Source organism: Notolepis coatsorum, assembly GCF_963971535.1.
Source record: "Notolepis coatsorum genome assembly, chromosome: 6".
Classification (NCBI taxonomy): domain Eukaryota; kingdom Metazoa; phylum Chordata; class Actinopteri; order Aulopiformes; family Paralepididae; genus Notolepis; species Notolepis coatsorum.
In genome coordinates, this window is record NC_140170.1 from 52888278 (window position 1) to 52900750 (window position 12473).

Genomic DNA, 12473 nt, shown 5'->3' on the forward strand with positions numbered 1-12473 from the left:
AAACACAGAGTCCAGTTGGGGGCAACAGTAGCTCAAGAGGTAGAGCGGTCGTCTGATAATGCTTGAGCAAAACACTTAATGAGCAGGTCGGCTCCTTGCACGGTCGCCCCCGCTGTCGGTGTGTGAATGTGTGAGTGAACGGGTGAATGTGAGGAACAAAATTGTAAAGCGGATACAAGCAGAATGCAGTCCATTTACCATCCAAGATCATATGGATTCTGTACTTGACCATCATAATCCTGCTGGATGATGATATGGCTCGGGTCTGCTCTTGAAGATCATAAAGTAGAGTCTGGAGCCTGTGGCCTTGGACTTGAGGAAGAAGAGGAAGGGGTCCAGACAGCAGTGGAGGCAGCTTAAACACACAGCCACGTTGAAGTAAACATCGAACGTGCGTCCACGTGCGTCCACAAACAGATGCACACAATGCAGGAGGTGGAGGAGTCCAGCGGGGGAGAAACACGCCAGGAAGATGAGGAACTGCAGAGAGCTGGCCTTGAGGTACGTACGCCATTTGCATTTGTAGTCAAAATGACTGACCTTGTAGATGATGCAGGTGCGACACACGGTCGTGACCACCAGGGGCACCAGCAGGCCTAGAAGGGCCAGGCCCAGGTTGTAGTAGAGCAGGGGAGCGTGGGAGCTGTAATCCAGAGGCAGTACATCGTGGCAGGTGGTGATGTTGTCCAGCTGCTCGTGCCGGTAGGTCTGCTGGACCAGGAGCTCAGGCGCCACAGCGGCGGCGAACCACCCCCAGGCGACCAAGCTGGCCCGGGTAGGGAAGGCCTTCTTTGGGAGCCTGCTGCAGCGGAACGGGTGCACCACCGCCAGGTACTGTGAGACACTGATGCTGGCCAGCATTTGGGCAGAGCAGTAGAGGCTGCCGTAGAAACACGCGGTGACCAACCGGCAGGCGGGCTCCCTGAGCACCCAGTCGTTGCCATGGAGATGGTACTGGGCCCTGAAGATGAGGGAGACGAGGAGGAAGAGGTCAGACAGAGCCAAGCTGCAGGTGAAGATGCCAACGGGCACCTTCCTCACCTTAGTGGCCACTGCACATAAGATGGCAACGTTGGCTGGGATTCCCACAGCAATAATCAATATATAGATACCAGGGATGACCCGTGTACTCAGAGGACCACGGAGGTACCCTGCTGTGCTGTTGCTTAGCAACTGTAGAGCTGGAGGGGCATGAGGGCCGGGGAGAGACACATAGGGTGCTTGTGTCCCGTTTAGGAAAGAGAGGGACTTGGCCTGAAGGACGTCTGGTTCCCCTCTGGACGATCTGGGTCCAGGGGAGGCCACTTCAGAGACATTCCTCCTGCCTTGCTTTCCCCCTTTCCCTGTTAAAAACAGAAGACATAGGAGGTTGTACTACAGTAGATGCCTTCTTAGAATGAAGCCAAAGAACACTGGATAACTATCAACCATAATAACATAATCATATAATAATGTACAATAATAATAATTAATAATAATACAAAGGTGTAGTTTGGTGCAGAACAAGAGTGTGGATGGGTCCGTTGTTGTGTTATTGGAGTGGAAATAGGAAGGGGGGAATAAAGGAAAAATACCCCAATACTCCAGTAACACAACAACGGACCTGTCACAGGCGCGTGCCCCCCAACAGAACCCCAAGGCCCCCCCACTCCACATACAGTCAGCATCAACAATAACAATAACTGTAGTACGATCCCAGCTGTTGATCCTGGACGGGTGTGTGTGGTGTGGGGGGCTACGCACCTGGACGGGTGTGTGTGGTGTGGGGGGCTAAGCACCTGGACCGGTGTGTGTGGTGTGGGGGGCTAAGCACCTGGACCGGTGTGTGTGGTGTGGGGGGCTAAGCACCTGGACCGGTGTGTGTGGTGTGGGGGGCTAAGCACCTGGACGGGTGTGTGTGGTGTGGGGGGCTAAGCACCTGGGCGGGTGTGTGTGGTGTGGGGGGCTAAGCACCTGGACGGGTGTGTGTGGTGTGGGGGGCTACGCACCTGGACGGGTGTGTGTGGTGTGGGGGGCTAAGCACCTGGACGGGTGTGTGTGGTGTGGGGGGCTAAGCACCTGGACGGGTGTGTGTGGTGTGGGGGGCTACGCACCTGGACGGGTGTGTGTGGTGTGGGGGGCTACGCACCTGGACGGGTGTGTGTGGTGTGGGGGGCTACGCACCTGGACGGGTGTGTGTGGTGTGGGGGGCTACGCACCTGGACGAGTGTGTGTGGTGTGGGGGGCTAAGCACCTGGACAAGTGTGTGTGGTGTGGGGGGCTAAGCACATGGACGAGTGTGTGTGGTGTGGGGGGCTAAGCACCTGGACGAGTGTGTGTGGTGTGGGGGGCTAAGCACCTGGACGAGTGTGTGTGGTGTGGGGGGCTAAGCACCTGGACGAGTGTGTGTGGTGTGGGGGGCTACGCACCTGGACGAGTGTGTGTGGTGTGGGGGGCTAAGCACCTGGACGAGTGTGTGTGGTGTGGGGGGCTAAGCACCTGGACGAGTGTGTGTGGTGTGGGGGGCTAAGCACCTGGACGGGTGTGTGTGGTGTGGGGGGCTACGCACCTGGACGGGTGTGTGTGGTGTGGGGGGCTAAGCACCTGGACGGGTGTGTGTGGTGTGGGGGGCTAAGCACCTGGACAAGTGTGTGTGGTGTGGGGGGCTAAGCACCTGGACGGGTGTGTGTGGTGTGGGGGGCTGAGCATTATGAATTGAAATGGGGGACCCTGATGTAAACAAGACGAAAGTCTCTCTCTGGTCTGCATACCCTTAACTCATTGGGCGCCAATAACGAGTATACTGGTCGTGTTTCGTCCGCCAACGCTTGAACGCCAAAAACGAGTATACTTGTTTTTGAATCTTTTGATCTTTTTCCTTTGATCCCCGTTCTAAACACTCAGCCGGGGCTCCCTGGGTCTACCTGGCACGTCTGCCTACGTTGGAATTGCAACGACGATCGAATCTCGCCAGGTGGCAGTATCGCCTACCTTATGAACATGCATGGGCCAGCTTAGTACCAGCCCCACAGCCTCCAAACAACTAGGTACTCGTTGTGAGCAGCAGTGAGCAGGACACGGCACTACTGGTCAAACGTAAAAAAATAGCGACTGATGAGGAAACCTATTCGGCTCCGTCTATAGTCTGGCCCGAGCAGATGAAGAAGACAGATGAGGGCTACCTAACGTTCTGTTTTGTAATGGATCTCGCTCGGCGTCACTACTGCACTACACTTCGCTCGTGCACGCGCACTGAATACAAAATTCCACAATGTACCTTTACATCCCAACATTCGTCTGGCCACACCCCCATCCGCTTACCTACATAAGCAGGGGTGTGGTCACCTACTCACCTCCTTCTTCGCTTTCACCACAAGGAAGTGCCTTCGGTAGATCCCCACTTGACGAGGTTGTTAGTAGAAGAAAGTTGGAAAACAAGAGATACATTGACATCATATCTTTATTTTCTCTCTCACTATTTTCGAGAAAATACGGCGATATTGTCTTCGTTACTGGAGTGTCTGGAAGATGATGATCATTCTACACCTCCACCGGGTTTTTCGTATTAGGAGCTCACGCCGCTGACATGCTTCCCAACTACAATCCTCCTTGCTGCGGCTGGATGGGGTAAGACCCTCCAGCAACACAGCTGGACTGTAGGACGCACCAACTGTTGTGAGAAGCGGTGGGTTCCAGGTTGGGTGAGTAATGGTTGCTTGCGAGCACCACTTGTCTGTTAATGCTATGGGGGCTAGCTGACAATGTTTACGGAAACCAGCCCCAGATTAGGGTCCTCTGTTCAGCATCTTAAGCGACGGCGGAGGATCTTGGTTTGAAGCCCATTATAGTCAACTAGTGGGCCACGACCAGTAACTGGTGATCCCAGGATTCTCTGGACGAGTGGATGCTTCTCTGTCACTGTGTAGGCCCCATCTTTCATATACAAATGAGAGTATACCCTAACGAGGAAATGTGGGCATGGATGTTCGTTATCGGAAGATCCATGTTCAAGTCGGCTGCAACCCAGATGGGACTGGTGCTGGCTCCGCCGGATGTCTGGTAAAATCACCGTTGTAAACTGTGTTGACATCTCTTTTTCTCTTCTCTCTTAAAGGTGAGGAGGGTTTCAGACGGCGGCCTGTCGGAAGTGTGGCTTGTTATATCGTTTGTGTACAAGTTCAGGTGATAGCTGCTTAGCTTGCGTGCTAGTTGTGGCCTACTTGTTAGCCGCGCAGCTGTTAGCTGCGGCATTAGCTCGCTGTGTTTACCAGGCTGGTATACGTTAGCTTGTGGCTATCAGCCGATCGGCTGCTACACTGTTGAACGTTCTGAGACTATAACATGCTTTAAACACTCTGACTACGACGTCATCTTTGACAGAGGATGTTAGTCGAACCTACCGGGAGCCCGGCCGGCGAGGACTGCGTCAACAAGGAGAACCGTAGCGGCGGGGTGGAGCAGCGACGCTGCCCGTGTCGTCAAACACAGGATGCTGTGTTTACTATCGGTGCCCTGTTAGAGACTGCAGTTCGCGTGGCTGCGCTCACGGTAAGGAAGGTCCTGACCAGACCTTAAAACGCGTCTTCTTCCTTCCCTTCTAATGTTTTGTAATAACGATGTTTTCCAAAACGAGTGTTGCTGCAATACATTTAGGATACGACGCGAGTTGTGTGTGAATTGTCTTGTCACTGGTATTAGCTTCTCCATGCAAATCGGGTTGTTTGTTACAGATGTAAAAATGATCTGGTTTGTTGTGTTGAGAAACATCATGTGTGTTCATGTACCGTGTACTCACAACTAAGGGGGTTAATTTAACCTATAAAGCTATGCTCAGTGACATATGAGTAAAGAATGAATTCTTTTCTCAGCCTGTAATGACAATGAACAGTGTGTTCACATATTAACAGGTTTACCTGTTCAACTGGCCGTATTAAGGGTAAGGTAGGAGAAGTGTTCCCCCCGGTTCCCTGGGTTTCCCCCCCTCCTATCAGACATGTTGTTTACAATATATTGTGTCACTGTGTTGTAGGGATACGATGTAACCCTTAGCTTAGTTGCTGGGGTTGTGCTAAAACCGCTTGAGAAACTATATTTTCCTAAAGAAAAGATTGTTTGGTCACTTTTCGTGTGTGCTTAGCAAGGCCTGTGGCCGATACTAATCGAGAATTATGTATTTTCTCATTATGAAAAACGGCGTTCCTCTGTAGAGTGTATTTGCCATTTTTTGTGGTGATAAAGGGTTGTGTGTGTCTTGTGATCTACAACTGGGTTAGGTTGGCCACAGAAGCACATGTGTAAGTCTGGTACCGGGGCTCTTAAGGGGGCCCTCTCTATTCTGTGTTTTTTCCTTAGTAAAAATCAGATAGCAGGTTAGCACATGAGCTGTGTGAAGCTGTTAGACACTTCATGTAGCTGACTATGACTGTGTCATGCTCTTTTTTGTCATTACATCGTATCATGGGTGTGGGGTCGTAAAGGGGTGAACTGGTAATCCTTTCCTCCCCTTTTGATGGGCAGGGGTTACAACCTCCTGTCCTTCAAGGTTCCTGTCACGTTGCTGTTCGGCACGTTACAGGGTAAGGGGGGGGGGGGAGTTTCCTGGTCCCACGCCCTGGAAAATTGGGCGTGTGCACCGCAGAAATTCCCCCACCATAGAGTACGTCACTGTGCGCGTCTCTGTTGGTAAGACTTCCGTGTGCTGTTCAGGTCCATATGATGGATCTGTTTCAGGGAGTGGTCAGGGCTCCTCCTCACGAAGCTCTTACTCGGGCCTTCTGTGAGTTAGGACTCTCCTTCCCTGTGAGGGAGCCTCCTCAGAGTTCAGAGCCTCCTCCTCAGATTGTCAAGATGAGTAGAACTTCAAAAAGGAGTTCTGCTCTATTGTGTGTGTATTCGATTCAATTCGATTATTGAGTGTATTGGTTCAGTGCCTCCTCCTCGGAGAGCCCTAATCCAAATATTACATAGCTCAATGTTGCAATATATTCTTTTCAATCTATACAGCTCGCGTGGGAAGTCTCTCTGGGGATTTCCGTTTCCTCCCTATGGGAGGGTGGTGGGATGTAAAAATGTAAAAAAAAATTACCCTCAGCCTGCGTCACGAGGGATTCATGTCAGTCTGTGTTCTTTCTTTTTTTAATAAAAAGAGGAAGGAACATGAAGCACGACGGCTCCGTGTCGTTCTCGGGTCTCGACGCATACATAGTGCTGGCTCGGTGTGTTTTCTGTTACAGAATCACACAGGGGCTAAGTGCGCCTTGGTTGCTTGTTAAAACAGCGTTTTTATAGGGCAACTGGGATGGAGTTTTGTCTCTTCCGAGCGCCAGTTTACTAGGTTGTCTCGATGAATTCTCGTTCATATCTGGGGGATGTTAACGGAATAGATCTGAACATAGGTAGAGGGGTCTCACGCCCTTGGGGTGGGCCACTGAGCACGGTCCAAATGGGACCGTCTGGGTGGTGCCCTCTTTTCATGTTTTAGATCGACACGCATACCTACCCCCTCTTCTGGAGTGGGCATGTTGGCGTTGTTAGGACACGGGACTGGTCTGGTCACGCTGGTCCAGGTCAGTTAACCCGTTGTCCGCCGGGGATGCAGATCTGCTGTTCTGGTACCCTGAGGGACTTGTGCTTTTTTCGGGGGGAAAAATGCCAGGTCGGTCCGGGTGTCACAGGGTTAGGTGCTATGGAGACCCTTGTTGGGTACATATTGTACTCTGCACTATCGTAATGGCTTACGGCCATGCCAACCGGTACACGCCCGATCTCGTCCGATCTCGGCCGCTATGCAGGTTCGGTCCTGGTTAGTACTTGGTTGGGAGACCGCCTGGGAATACCAAGTGCGGTGTGCTTGGGGCTGGTTCTCCATTCTTTTCGCTCCTCTCTCACGCGTGGCGAAGAGGGGGCTGTTGGGGTGGTCTTGGCCCTCCTCTGGTAACCCTGTGCTTCCCGTGCCGCCGGGCCCAGTCCGAAGTAATGTTTCGTCGACCCGTAGGCCTGGAATAACCCTTTTTTGAAAACTGAAACACTTGTACTGCGGTATAGCCAGTTATGCCCGCAGGTGTGTTTTGGAGTTTTTTCTTGAGGGGTTATAGGAACAACCACCGCATAGGGTAACGACAGGGTGGTTGATTCCCTGGTGTGTTGGAGCAGTGTCAACTCCCGGGTTAGCCGGTTGAGTGTGCCCCTGCACGTTCATGACGTCTGCCAATCATGTCAGCCTTCTCTGCCTCAACCCCTCTGGGTGGGTTTTTTTTAATGGAGGCTTGGTCATGCAACAACGCCAGCATACGCCCCTTCCGCCGGGGGGGCTGTTTTCAGCTGACTCCTTTGGCGCCTGTCTCGTCCGCAGTGCTCCAGGCTCGGGTTACAGCCTGTTGCCTGGTTTCCCCGGTGCGCTGCCTGCTTCCGTTGGTTAACCTATTTTGTGTGCTTACGGCCATGCTGACTGCCTGTTCTGCGGGGTCAGTGTGCCAGGCGGTGTGCTATTGGGGGGAAAGGGCCTGCTCTTGGAGGGGCCCTATCCGAATACGCTGGCGATGTGGGGGGCGGTGTCACTAAGTGACCATCTGGTGGGGTCTTGATGCCTGGCGTCATTGACCTCTCCGGGCCCCGGCGCCTGTCTTGTCCGCAGTGCTCCAGGCTCGGGTTACAGCCTGTTGCCTGGTTTCCCCGGTGCGCTGCCTGCTTCCGTTGGTTAACCTATTTTGTGTGCTTACGGCCATGCTGACTGCCTGTTCTGCAGGGTCAGTGTGCCAGGCGGTGTGCTATTGGGGGGAAAGGGCCCGCTCTTGGAGGGGCCCTATCCGAATACGCTGGCGATGTGGGGGGCGGTGTCACTAAGTGACCATCTGGTGGGGTCTTGATGCCTGGCGTCATTGACCTCTCCGGGCCCCGGCGCCTGTCTCGTCCGCAGTGCTCCAGGCTCAGGTTACAGCCTGTTGCCTGGTTTCCCCGGTGCGCTGCCTGCTTCCGTTGGTTAACCTTTTTTGTGTGCTTACGGCCATGCTGACTGCCTGTTCTGCAGGGTCAGTGTGCCAGGCGGTGTGCTATTGGGGGGAAAGGGCCCGCTCTTGGAGGGGCCTTATCCGAATACGCTGGCGATGTGGGGGGCGGTGTCACTAAGTGACCACCTGGTGGGGTCTTGATGCCTGGCGTCATTGACCTCTCCGGGCCCCCGTTTTCCAGGGGATCCAGTCCCTTCAGTGGTTCTGGGTCTTCCTTCGCGCTCCGCTGCTACGGCCTTGCCACGGGGTTGGGTTTGCTCTTGACCCCGTGATTCTGGGGGCAGTAACGAGGTTGTTCCTTCTGTTCGTTCCCGGGTGGCATGCGGGTTGTGCGTGTGTGTAGTCGTGGGGTCAAGCCACGGTCTGCTCACCCTGTGCGTTGAGTTGCTTGAGTGCCTCTTCGCACGGTCGGATCCGTCGCCCTCCCGTGAACCTCCAATAGGGGGGGGTATCCTCCATTAGGGAGGGTCGGGGGGGCTCGGTCCTCCCCGATCTGTTGGTTGTGGGGGGCCTCAGCGGGGTACATTTGTCGGGCGATGGCTCTCACTCGGCCTCCCTTGTGCAGTAGTGACGCCGAGCGAGATCCATTACGAAACAGAACGATTATAACTATAACCAAGTTCTGTGAGTAATGGTAACGCTCGGCGTCAGACGCCGCTGCGGCCCTTGGTCTCACCTTGTGGTGAAAGCTTGGGAAGGAGGTGAGTAGGTGACCACACCCCTGCTCATGTAGGTAAGCGGATGGGGGTGTGGCCAGACGAATGTTGGGATGTAAAGGTACATTGTGGAATTTTTTATTCAGTGCGCGTGCACGAGCGAAGTGTAGTGCAGTAGTGACGCAGAGTGTCACCATTACTCACAGAACTTGGTTATAGTTATAACCTATCGTTATATGTATTGATCCTGTTCTGATTCAAGACACTTTTGGAAACAAGGTAATGTGTTTACCTTTGACCTGGCAATAATATAGGTTTCAAGCGAGGAGCCACGAGATTTGCACATACGCTGCACAAAACAAAACACACGATCAAATGAGCCATACTATTGTCTCCATAGCTATAATATAGAATATACAATAGCTCCGCAAAGATCGTGAAATATCGTGAAAATGGTAAAAAAGAATAGCTGGCACCAGGCAGTACAGATGGGGAAAAAGCATGGCGCTCAATGAGTTAACAATTGTGTGTATTGAGAATAATGTGGTGTGTGTGTGTACGTGTGTGCGCTGGGCTGCTTCGCAGAATAATGTGGTGTGTGTGTGTGTGTGTGCGCTGTAGAGCTGTCCCCGAAGCCTGTTTTTGGGATCCTATATATTATATCCAATAGACGAGCGCCCTTTTCGATCGCGTGACATTGTTCAGAAAGTTTGGTGCACTTGACAAACTGCAGTGTGAAAGCAAACCGAACCAAATGAAGAATGCAACAATGTTGCAACTTCACCCCCCCGAATCGCACGAGTCCAGCCCCCCCCCCCTCTACCGAGCACTTCTTCCTTCCCTGATGTTACTTTCTGCTATAACCGGAGCTCTCCCTCTACCGCTCCACCCCTGCCCTGCATTGATAACGTATTCATCTTACTCATCAATCAAATCAAATCAAATGTATTTATATAGCCTGAGATCACAAGGCATTGCCCCCATGGGCTGCAGATTCGAGAAGAAACATCAACGGACCAAGAACAAAAACTAAAACTAAATGAAATCCAGATATGCAACAGTCCCAGACTTTCCCCAATGAAGATAATGGAACGACTCACTAAAACCAAGCATATATACATGAAATGAAACGCATATACATAGATACATGGTAGCAATAGGTACAGAAACAGTAACAGTACAGTATACTCAGCCCTACCTTCAGCATGGACCACCACGCCTAGGAAAACAGAGGAGATAAGCAGAAGCAGCAGACCCTTCCCTGGCATGTCTGACACTGAACATGCTCTCTCTCTGTCTGTGAGCGGTAGAGGCACAGACCCCTCCCCTTTCCCAGAACCGCTGCTTGAGAACTGAGAAGAGGAAGAGGAAGAGGAAGAGGAAGAGAGCTCAACACATACACTTGAGAAGAAGTAGGCCAAGACTAAAAAACAAATTACAAACATCTCAAAACAAACTGGTCAGACTACTGCTTGACCTGACTCCTAGAACCCACCTCACCCCTGCCCACTTTGACAACCTAGGATGGCTTAGAGTAGACGACAGAGTACAGCAACTTGCAATGGGCCTGGTCTACAAGATACACTACACCACCAAGGTACCCATGTACATGTCAAAATACTTCCCAACGGTCAGTGAATACCACGATCACAACACCAGAGGGAGCTCCACAAATCATGTAAAACCCAGATTCGGCTCAAACAAGGGACTAAACACGTTTAGCAATTATGCCACATCAATGTGGAACGCCCTACCCAAAGCTGTAAAGGAATGTGAATCACTACCCACCTTCAAAAACACTCTCAAAAAACACCTACGGGAGACTGCAATTCGAAACTGGCCCTTACAAATGTCCTAACTCAGTTGTACAATAAAGACCAAGCATGGCTTTGTCAGTATTCCAATGTACAGTGTACAGTGTCCCCCCACCTCCAATGTACAGCCCCCACCCACCCACCCAACCCCACCCCACCCACCCAACCTCCTCCAATGTACAGTTTCTACGTCAAATGTATATACACTCTTTTTCTGGACACTTTTGTATCACAAACAGTACTGTATTTGCACATCTGATATGTCATAAATGTATAGATGTAGCAGTACTGTCTATCTGTATGTCATGTATGTCATATATGTTATGATTAATTGAAAATGGGGGACCCTGATGTAAACAAGACGAAAGTCTTATTCTGGTCTGCATCCCCTTAACAATTGTATGTATTGAGCTGTACTGTACTGTACCCATTCTGCAATCTGTTAATAAACTTTTCAATCAATCAATCAATCAATCAATAGATATATACATATATATATATAAAGTAAACACTAGATGGCTCAGGGCGGAGTCTCCCGCGTAGTTCACCGGCGGCCATCTTGCTTGAGTGGACTACTGCCTTTAAAGTGGAGATGAAGCAGTGAGCAATGTGATCCTAGTTTGTTTGTTGTGTACCTTGTGTAAGACAGGGTTCTATAATCAAATGTGAAATCTATCTTATTTGTCTGAAAAATATAATATAATATCCCTGTTTTCAACATGGGCGCCGCCATTTTGTTGCTGACGTCATGGCTGACATCATGCCGGGGGTTGGGTGTATACACTCTGGTTAGCTGCCTATATTGAATGGGTCAGTCAGCAAATAAAATGTTGCCTACAAAACAACGGGACCGCGGTGGTTCTGTTTGTATTGCTCCTGGCTGTTCAAACTAATTTTACCATGTGAGAGAGAGGAAAGTTGGTTAATTTCCACAAACTACCAGTGAAAAAAACAGTGTTGTTGACATGTTGGCTCGGGCTGTCTGCACTCAGGCGGCGCGACCAGCCTGTTGGACAGGGAAGGAGGATCTGCAGCGAACACTTCATTGCCTCGGATTATGTTGTTGGGGTGGGATGTTTGTCCAGAAGACCACTAATCAGCTGAAGCCGGACGCGGTTCCCTCGGTCTTCGACAGACAGACCGGCGTTAGCTCTCGGGAGCGATCGCTAGCTAGTTGGCACCAGCCGGGGCCCGGCGTTAGCTCTCGCTAGCTAGTTAGCGTTAGCAACCGGAGCGTCGCGGAGCATTCAGCCTGCTGGCTACCTAGACCCACTTCAACCAGCGTCGCGGAGCATTCAGCCTGCTGGCTACACAAGCTGTGTAGCCAGCAGGCTGAATGCTCCGCGACGCTCCGGTTGCTAACGCTAGCTAGCGAGAGCTAACGCTGGCTACACAAGCTGTGTAGCCAGCAGGCTGAATGCTCCGCGACGCTCCGGTTGCTAACGCTAGCTAGCGAGAGCTAACGCCGGGCCCCGGCTGGTGCCAACTAGCTAGCGATCGCTCCGTCCGGCTTCAGCTGATTAGTGGTCTTCTGGACAAACATCCCACCCCAACAACATAATCCGAGGCAATGAAGTGTTCTCTGCAGATCCTCCTTCCCTGTCCAACAGGCTGGTCGCGCCGCCTGAGTGCAGCCAGCCCGAGCCAACATGTCAACAACACTGTTTTTTTCACTGGTAGTTTGTGGAAATTAACCAACTTTCCTCTCTCTCACATGGTAAAATTAGTTTGAACAGCCAGGAGCAATACAAACAGAACCACCGCGGTCCCGTTGTTTTGTAGGCAACATTTTATTTGCTGACTGACCCATTCAATATAGGCAGCTAACCAGAGTGTATACACCCAACCCCCGGTATGACGTCAGCAACAAAATGGCCGCGCCCATAATGCTAAATGCTTCAGAAATGTACACAACAAATCGTTTTTTCTTAGAAACTGCTTATTTTTATAACGTGACTTCTTCTGTGGCTTATCTAAATACTAATGTGATGCTATGAATATGTATTTATCGCACTGCT

General features: G+C 51.4%; 1 protein-coding gene across 1 annotated transcript; it reads right to left on the minus strand.

Annotated features, from left to right (window-relative positions):
• Nucleotides 1–231: 231 nt before the first annotated feature.
• Nucleotides 232–9934, minus strand: LOC311229484 (proteinase-activated receptor 3-like; the record flags this gene model as incomplete). The annotated part of the gene is made up of 2 exons (XM_084315563.1): nucleotides 9840–9934; nucleotides 232–1343 (listed from the first exon to the last, which is right to left on the minus strand). Exons 1-2 carry the CDS (start codon nucleotides 9907–9909, stop codon nucleotides 232–234), a joined length of 1182 nt encoding a protein of 393 aa, XP_084171689.1. The 5' UTR covers nucleotides 9910–9934.
• Nucleotides 9935–12473: the final 2539 nt, after the last annotated feature.